This window comes from Macrotis lagotis, chromosome 7 (genome assembly GCF_037893015.1).
Source record: "Macrotis lagotis isolate mMagLag1 chromosome 7, bilby.v1.9.chrom.fasta, whole genome shotgun sequence".
NCBI lineage: Eukaryota > Metazoa > Chordata > Mammalia > Peramelemorphia > Peramelidae > Macrotis > Macrotis lagotis.
Genome location: NC_133664.1, coordinates 108,362,578 through 108,372,696, shown reverse-complemented (window position 1 = coordinate 108,372,696; position 10,119 = coordinate 108,362,578). Strand labels below are relative to the sequence as shown.

At 35.4% G+C, this 10,119-nt stretch overlaps 1 protein-coding gene across 2 annotated transcripts in view; it reads right to left on the bottom strand.

Annotated features, from left to right (window-relative positions):
* Positions 1-4,650: 4,650 nt before the first annotated feature.
* The window catches only part of SLC37A3 (solute carrier family 37 member 3), a 52,983-nt gene continuing 47,514 nt past the window's right edge, over positions 4,651-10,119 (bottom strand). For both annotated transcript variants that reach the window (XM_074193558.1, XM_074193559.1), the window contains exons 14-15: positions 9,691-9,756; positions 4,651-7,925 (exon numbers count right to left, since the gene is read on the bottom strand). In XM_074193558.1, coding sequence (XP_074049659.1) covers positions 7,839-7,925; positions 9,691-9,756 — 153 coding nt within the window. In that variant the 3' untranslated portion in view covers positions 4,651-7,838. The remainder of the gene's footprint in view (positions 7,926-9,690; positions 9,757-10,119) is intronic.

Genomic DNA, 10,119 nt, shown 5'->3' with positions numbered 1-10,119 from the left:
GCAGGTTTACCTAGAACTCTAAAGGGAAAGATAGGTGAGTGCCAGACTATGGTGATTTTAAATGCTTTAAAAGCCAGTGAAAAATCTTGAGAAGGGTGAGGAGGTTGAGCTTTATGAAGATGGCTCTGGTATATGCGTAAAACATGAACTGGAGACAGAGCAGAGATTGGAAGCAAGGAAAGAAGCAACGAGATAACATGATTACATGGTTATGTATCTGGAAACAGGCAGCTAGGTGGTGCATTGGAAAGCACTTGGAATCAGAAAGACTCTTCAAGAGTTCAAATCCAGTCTCAGACACCTACTAGTTATGTGACCCTGGGCAGGTCTGCTTGCCTCAGTTTCTTCATCTGTAAAATGAGTTAGGTCAAGAAATGGCAAACCACTCAAGTATGTCTGCCAAGAAAACCCCAAATAGCATCACAGAAGGTTGGACAAGATTGAAAAACATCTAATAAATCTCATAGACTAAACAAGAAAATGCAGTTTTCTCAATGACTAGGCTTTCTCAATTACTTGGCAAGGTATCAGAAGACAAAACAAATCTATAAAAATCATCACAACTTTTAAAATTGTAAAAATCAGGAAAATTGATAAGAAATATATTGTTTTGGGGTGGCTAGGTGGTACAGTGGATAAAGCACTAGCCCTGGAGTCAGGATACCTGGGTCCAAATCCGGTCTCAGACACTAAAATAATTACCTAGCTGTGTGGCCTTGGGCAGGCCACTTAACCCTGTTTGCCTCGCAAAAACCTAATATATATATAGTTTTATGATACTAACAAAATATATTGAACACTTGGTCATCAAACATCTAATGCCCACCAACGAACTTTTAAAATATTTTAAAAGAAACAGAGGAACTGAATGATCAGTAGTACAGTACCAGAGAATGACTAGATTAAATCTATATGGTAAAAATGTCAAAATTTTTCAAATTAATTTATAGATACTGTAATACTAACTAAAATGGGCTACTTTTTAGACCTGAACACAGTATCAAAATCTATATGAAAAAATGGGCAAGATATTGGGGATTATGAAAACAGTTTGAAGGGTAACATTCCTAAACAGATTTTAAAATATAACAGGATTATAAAATAAGAGAAATATTTTGAGAAAGGCAGTACAAATTATTAATGATCATTTGAAAAAAATGTTCAAAAGAATAATCAGAAAGACAAATTAAAAATAATTTTTAAAAGTATCATTCTTACACTTTGAAATAGGCAAAATTTTTAAAATGTCAGAATTCAATATTGGTAAGAGTCATGGGGAACTTTTTACATTTTTGATAAAATTATAATTAGTATAGTCTTTTTAACCTGCAATCTGGTAACAGAATTTAACTAATTATGATTTTCCACATACTCATTTAACTGTCCAACAAATTCATCATTATCCCAAGATTTTTATTAATAGGGGAAAAGCTTAAAATATTTAATTGTGTAGAAGACCAATTAAAAAATGACAAATTCAAAAACAAATTTAGATTCTTAAAATATTGAACATTTTCTATTCACTTTATTTGAATGTTTATAGTTGTGGAGAAAGTTTGTAAGCTTATAATAAAGATTACTTAAAACATAGAGAACTGAGAGATCTATTTACAGATTGTAAATCAGTGATAGGCAACTGATCTACTCCCTAAGGAACCGTGGGGAGACAAAGAGTGCTCTGGACTTTCTTCTTGGAAGAAATCTGGCTAGAGACCATGAGGCAGTCCTCCAAAGAGATAAGACCCTTCCTTCCTTCTAGGACAGAAGCCAAAGGTATAAAAAATTTCAAAAAGCTGTCAAATGTAGCAAGGAAGAAGAACTGTGTTTAAAGGTTCTGACAAGAAGTAGTCACTGGTAACTTTAGGGCAGTTCACAGTGGAGTTAAGAGAATAGACAACAAGCTGTTTTCGAAGATTTGAAGAGCCATAATATAGAAAAAGATTAGGTCCCCGTGTGACTCCAGGAAGCAGAAAAAAAACTATTAAGTAGAAATTACAAAGAAACTAATTTTGACCCAACATAATGAAAAACTAACTTAACTGAACTGTCAAGACAACACACTTATGTTGATCTTAATGTTCCACAGCAAACTGGCAGTATTCACACAAAAAACTGAATGACCTATTGGGGATCATGTAGGAGAAATTCCTATATTAGGTGAAAGGCTGGGTTAATGATTTCTAAAGTTCCTTCCAATTCTCAATTCTATGATTCTAAGCCAGACTCCTAGGATCAAAGAAGGAACAGTTGATGAGGAAATGGGGTAAGTAGGTACAGACTGCCCATATGAAAGTCATTTGTTCTTGAAAAGTAAAGGATGAATGAGATGTTAGTAATGGATTCTGAGAGTAAATGAAGGCTTTTGGGGGGACTGAAGAAATGTTGCATAAAGGTTAAAGTGATAGAATATCAATTAATCAATTTGTTAAGCTCTAAATAGAGATTTTCTACCTTCTTCTCCTCTTCCCACCCCCCTCCCCAGCTCTGAGACTGGAGAAAGGATAAGATAGTATAAAAAAAAATAGCAGCTTTGAGGAAGAAAGATGGATAGCTAAGGGAGCTGGTTCCAGATGATCCCAGTGATGTAGCTGGAAGACATCAGCTGTAATTAAGGGTAGAAAGAAATTGGGAGTTACAAAAAAGAGGGAAAGGGTAAGAGCAAATAGACAAAAGGTTTCTTTAAAGCCAAAATGAACAGGATAATAATAAAAACAATGTGGCACTGTACGGAACCCTACTGCCAAATATACATACATACATAAATAACAGGGTCTTTGGAACTTTGTCTCCCTCTGCTGAGCAAAAAGGCATAATACAGTGACCTGTCTTCAGAACCATGCATTGATTAAAAATGAAGTTTTTTTGTGTACTCCAAAGGTGGGTTTTATTTAGTTCTGATGTATTTTAATATACACTAACTATATTCCTTCATACCCTTAATTCCTTGATAAGATACAACAGAAATAATTTTATTTTGACTATAATGGAAGGCAAAGCATAAAACAGGGAAAGATTCTAGAAAGAGGCTTGCCAGGCTATGGGAAGGTTTCCTACAAGAGATATAAAATTAACAAATCAATACTCCAGTTTACAGATATGAGTGTCCCAATCTCCAGAATACTAAAGCCTCCCTAAATGAAATCTAAGACCTCTCAAAAGAGATTAGCAAGAGCTATTCCCTAATAAATGAATAATCACAGGACAGGCACAAAATCTTCAAAGAATTGCAAACTAAACATGACTATATGAAAACATATTCCAAATCACTTATACTAATGAAAAAAGGTAAATGAAAAACTCAGATTTCACATTACACTATGAAAACTCATGAAAGATGAAAAACTGGGAACAGTCAATCTTGGAGTAGGGGTGGTCCTGTGAAGATAGATACTAATGCAGAGTTCATGGAACTAAAAAATGGTCTAGTCATTCTGACTTGCTTGGAATTATGAAAAATCAACTAAACTAGCCATATACCTTGACTCAATAACAGGTATAATCCAAGGAAGAAAGAGAAATTAAAGGATTTCACAAATACCAAAATATTTATTGCAATCATCTTATGACACTTAAGAACTGGAAACAAAGTGATGACCATTGATTGATAAATGGCCACCTCCTCCCTCCCCCCCCCCAAAAAACCCCAACTATGGCATGTAAAAGAAAGGGAATATTCTATGCAATTAAGAAATAATGACTATGAAGAATTCAGGAAAAACATGACAGATTTGAAGTGATGCAGAAATAAGCAGAACTAAGAGAAGGTACACATTACTACAATGAAAATGGAAAGATCACTAAAAGGAATTACAGACTAACAGAAAAATCAATGAAGTTCTTGGAGAAAGGATAATGAGTCCATACTTATGGAAGAGAGCTAGGGACTAAGAATGTTAAATGGTCTGACATGGTTTCTCTCTAGCATTCAAGGATATTTTTTTGATCATAAGGAAAGCTTTTATATGAAGTAATAGGAAATAACTGAAGACAAAGAAAATCAATAAAACTTTTTAAAATGAACCTATCAGTCTGACAGAAAAAAACAAAGACTGCTTGTGATCCAAGCTATCATATGCAGTTGGAAAGGCAATCTCCAAGTCCACCAGAACAAGCATCTCAAAATTCAAAATGAAGAAGAGTGGGATAAATTGAATTTGGAAAACAATGCTGGATTTTCAATGATCCCAAGATACTCTTACCCATATAAATTTCCATAAAAACCTAAATATCAATAATCTTCCCAAGATATTAATATGGCTGGGAATTACGAAACAATCTCAGAATAATAAACATTAGTGGTAACCCAAGAGGCACTGTAGCTGCATGGCAAGAACAGACTGCAATATAGGCACCATTTTAAGTAAGTGTTCTAAATACTATCAGCAGAAACTATGTGAAGATAGGTCCAACATACAGCAAAAGGAAGGGATAACTCCAAGTCTTAAGTCAAAAATAATGATCTGGATAGTTACTTTTAATTGATTTTTAAAAATGCAATGATCAGGAAAAAAGAAAATCAATTTCCTTAAAAGATATAAACAGGAACTATGATGGACTTAGCCCCTGTCAGCAGGACAATAATCAAAGACAATTCTAAAAGACTTTTGATAGAAAATGCCATCCAATGTAGAGAAATAACTACGGAATCCACAGACCAAAGCATACTATTTTCAGTTTTTAAAACTTGTTTTATTGTTTTTTCTTTCTCTTGGTTTTTATTCCCTTTAGTCCTAATTCTTCTTTCATAACATAACTAATACAGAAATACGTTCAACATGATTGAACATGTATAATCTATATTGGATTACTCCTCATGGGGAGGGGAGAGGGAAAGGTGGGAGAAAGAAAAATGCAGGACTCAAAAGTTTACAGAAAGATAAATGTTGAATGTCAAATGTTATTACAATGTTAAATCTCCTGTAATTGGGAAAAATAATAATTACATAAATAAAATTAAAATTTAAGCCTAGCATTCATTTGGAAAATCTGGGTTTGAAGGAGGGGTCAGAACACACAATTAGAAAGCAGGAGAAAGGACACTGCCTTCCTCTATAACTATGGCAGATGTGAAGAGTTAAGAAGTAGAGGAGTATTGATTTGAAGGAGAGGGGAAAAAAACTAACGAATTCACAAAAATCTTAACTTTTCAAGGAAGAAAGACAAGTACTAATATCATTTCATTAAAAACATTTATTCATGTGACCTCATTTTTTTTAACACAATCACAATGCTCCCAGACCTGATCCTTTGAAGAAACCAACGCTGCTTCAGATTTTTAAAAATTAAAAGGAATTTTGTTTCAACCTAACAGGTGTCTGAGAACTTTCTTTGTAGTAAAGGATGAAGGCATTTTATAACTGGCTTTTATTACACTACATATTTCCTTAAGGGAGATAAAACAAAAGGAAGTAAAAGGTAAGTGTATATATGCAAGCATAGGTACATGTATATGCATGGGCACACATACATATATACATGTTCTTTAAAATATATCCCTCATTTAGGATTGTAAAAGACCAAATAAGTTATATCATATCATGATAAGAAACTCTGAATGATACATCTGGACACGGAATTATATCGCTTTAAATCTTCCACATGGGTTAATATTTGATAAAACAAATAAGGGATAATGTGGATCCTGAAATAATACAGATTCAGGAAAAAAATTCTACATTAAATGTCAGAAAGAAGTAAAGATTAGATTGAGGTTGGTCTACTACCTGTAATTAAATCCAAAGTATGCAATTTATCTAAACTTAGCTGAAAACAAGCTTGATATTAGGCAAAGGGGAGGGAAGGCTCTCAAATAACATAATAGAAATGAGGCCATCACTTGTCTGTACAAAGTGGGAAAAGTCAGGAATCCTCCCAGCATTTCAGGATGAAACAACCATCTCTGGGTAACATTCACTCTCCAGAGAATCTTAAGGCACTAATAACATTCTAATTTTTACAGCCCACACAATGAAATGCTTAAGTACATAATTAAAAAAAACATTAATTTACATACCTTAAAAATATAAAAGTCATCACCCCTATAATGGGCATAAAGTATTATTTGCTTTCTCTGAGGTTGGGGAAGGGGCTAGATAGAGGAAGAGAGAATTTGGAACTGAAAAATTTTTTAAAGTCAATATATTTTTCTCTTCCTGTGGTTTCCCATGCTTCTTGGCTCACTAAGAAATATTCCTTTTTGTCAGCAATAAGCAACAAACCAGGTAGATAAAAAAGTGATTCTTTCTTCAAGTCCATAAATATAGCATATTACAGAAAATAAGGAGGCTATAAACTGCTCCCTAACCAAGTTAATTACCAGAAATAACTCAAAAATTGCACTTTTCCCCACTAGCTAACTAGTTTACATAATTTAACAATCCTACCCCTCCCCCATACACATAATGACCTTAATGCTGGTGACCAACATAGAATACATGTCCTTGTAGGTTTTCATTTTTCTATAAAATAGGTGCCACCAAGCATTACTGCTTTTCTCATGTTGATTTTCAATTATCACAAGGTCCCTTCCACAACTAAGTCCCTGCCTCCTTTCCAATTTTGATTTCTTGCTGAGATGGCTTAGGAAGTTCACCTGGAACAGAGATCAACATCCTAATAATAGGGTTAAAGATTAAAACTCATTTACATTAATTGTTAAAGTCCCCTGGCAGAAAATTTGGGCCACTCCATACTTAAGTTGCCAGTTGTACTTCGGAATGTCCAAGATAATTTAGCTATCTTGTAAGTCCTTGAAAAGGAAGGCTATGGGGGGCAAGCTAGGTGGCAAAGTGGATAGAGCCTTAGCCCTATAGTCAGAAGGACCAGAGTTCAAATCTCGTCTCAGACATTTAATAATAATAATAACACACCTAAGCAAGTCACTTAATCCCATTGCCTTGCAAAAACAAAAAAACAAAAAAACAAACAAAAAAAGGAAGGCTAATCAGAACTTCCAGGAGTTAAAAGTAATTCATAATGAAGCCAAGTGGATTGAAGAAATAGCCATAAGACTGAATTAAAGCTAGAGTTGGTGATTAAGGTATTAACACTAAGATACCATTTTTCCCTTAAGAATTGAAATGCCAGAGGGATTTTTCAACCACGGAAGACTTAAAACAATTCCCAAGTCCAACTCATGTGCTTGATCAGAACAGAATGCTTCCAGAATTACTTATTCCTTTAGCTTACTGCCATTATGGACCCAAACTGGCAAATCATGGTGCTGAAGCAGCTTGTGGATTTAAAGCATGGTTTTGTATCTTCACTTTCAGAACTTGAAAACTCAAGGTTTAGTGTTGTTTGCTGGAGAACACAGGCAGCCATCAAGGGAACCGACATAAACTTGAACAGGTCCAGAAGAGCAGGAAAGCTAAAGTGGAATGGCCTGTGGCCGCTGACCTTTGGTCCATTCTCGTAGTGTTAGATCACTGCCCTGCAGTGCTGCTGCTCAGTCTGCTCCTCCAGCGGCAGATAGTGTTGATAGTGTGAATGCCATATGAGGCTTAACTCCAGTTTTATGCCAAGCCTTCAACAACAATGATAATGACCATTTACATAGCACTTTAAGATTTAAAGCCCCTTAGGTTAGGTTGTCTCAGGGAATCCTCACAACCACCATGAGAAGCTGAGGCAGACAGAAATTATAAACGACATGCACAGGGTCACACAGCTCCCATCCAAAGCAGGAATAGAACTCAGGTCTTCTTGATTCCTAGGGTCAGATGTCTATCCCGCCAACTACCTAAATTCCTTCAAATACTGTGACTTAAAAAAGAAATTAAAGTTCAGTTTGTGTCCTTTTGTTTTATGTATAACAGTCTCTCTCCAAGGGGAAATGGTCATTCAATCATTGTATGTCTTCTTAGCACAAGAGATCTTATTTCCCTCACTATTAATGGTGAGATGAACAGAATTGTACAACTTGTCTGTGAAAAAAGAATATCAGAAAATCACAAACACTTTTAACCAATTTCTCTGAGATTACTGAAAATCCCATCTGGATGGATGCAGTCCCTTCTCAATTGATACTATCTCCATTCTATGGATGAAAAAAACCAAGGCAAAAAACAAAATCATTTGACTAAGGGAAGATCATTGATGGAACTAGAATTAAACAGAGGATTTTAAAATTACTGGTCCTGGTTTCTTCTACCATAAGCACTAGGAAGATGACACAAGGAGAGGTTTCTAGTACAAGGTTTCCTTGCTAGAAGTAGGGCATTAAAGTATGCCAACTTCTTGATACTGGAAGATACTATATGAAAATAAAATGTCTTCTGTGACAGTATGGAAACAAAGAATGGCATTTCTCTACCCACTATCATTACCCACCATTATCTTTATTCTAATGTTACAACTCTGGTATTAGCTTCAGTAAGCTTTCAGCGTTGACATAAGCAGGGCATACAAGGGGTCTTTCTGATGAGGTTCTTAGAGAAGTAATGGCTTGTTGCCTAGAATATGTGGGCTGTTAAAAGAACATGAAAATTGGGAACCAAAATGGAAGAGTAAAGGTGAGGACTCCCATGAGCTCTCCCCCAAACCATGCCAAACCATTAAATAATGATTCTAATCAAATTCTAGATGGCAGAACTCAAGAAAGATTGAGTGAAACAATATTCCAGCCCAAGACAATTTGAAAGATCCTCAGTAGGAGTCTATTATTACACAGGGGTTAGAAAGAGCCCATAAGGTAGCCTGGGCCAAGCTGGAGCAAACTGGCTCCAATCATCCAGGAAGAGACACCAGGGTTTGTGGCAGCAGGGGTGGCTTCCAGACCTCTCAGTTCAGTGACTGCCAAGGACGACTGGGAAGGTCAGCAGAAAACTCTGCTGTACCAAAGTAAGAGCAGAGTCCATTGTAGCACAGGTCTCAGCGCAGACCTGGTCCAGGAGAGACCAGGAGCAGTCCTGAGGAGCCACCAGGTAGGGAACCACATAACAGCTGCTATCAGAACACTCAGCCCACAAATGGTAAGGGGGATGGGGGAGATTGCAGAGGTCTCTTTGCTATCTTTGAGGTAGGACTCTGTGGTTTTGCCCATACTCAGGTAGAGTGTGCCTTCTACCTGGAAGCAGAGCCCCATCTTAACAAAGAGTTAAAAATCAAGTCATAGACTGGGGAATGAGCAAACAAAAGAACAAAAAAAAAAATCTGACCATAGACAATTACTTTGGTCCTATGGAAGGTCAAAATATACGCTCAGAAGATAACAAAGTCAAAGTTCCTACATGCAAAGCCTCCAACAGGAATATAAATTGGTCTCAGGCTATGAAAGACTCCAAAAAAGATTTTGGAAATCAAGTAAGCAAGGTGGAAGAAAAATTGGGAAGAGAAATGACAGCAATGTAGGAAAATTATGAAAGAACATGAGAATTTAGGAATAGTTAATTTTCAACAGGGGATAATACTGAGTAAATTAATCATCAATCATGTTAATTTATCTTCTATTGCTGGTTTTCCTTGAATCAGAGAGTCAACACTGAAAGGATTATAAAATGCAGGCTAATTTAGGCTCATTTTCCCCCTGACAAAAGAGGTATTTTAACAGACCAATAAAAATGGTACTTTTTACAAATCAATCTTGAAGGGAAAAAAAAAGTCAGTTTTCTTTCCTTGCTTGAATGTTTTTAAAATAGTCTTATAACAAAATGGAATTTTTAAAAATTGGTAAAAAATCTATACACTTACCATTAAAATGAAGAAATAGAAAACCCACATCCAGCCTAGGTTGTCCTGAATCAAAGACACTAAAAACTGAACATAAAAGAATAAATTACAATATGGTTGCATATTTATTCATAAACTGAGTGACTAAAAGATCTAACACAACTTTTTAAAAGAATTAAAAGATACTGAAATTTCCTATTATTTCTTGGTTTTGAGAGCCTAGTAATTCATTCCATTCACTTCACTTCACAAAGAAGTCCTTTCTAAAACCAACTGTCTCTTATCAAGTATGACGGTATGACGGGTAACAATTATTAGTTCAAAAGGTTTAACTTTGATCCACTTCACCATTTAGGAGAATAAGATGAATATTTTTAAACAACTTTTTTTCTCTCTTAAAATACATTAGGAAAAGCTTTTCTTTTCTAGGTTTGGAAGTAAATCTCTTAC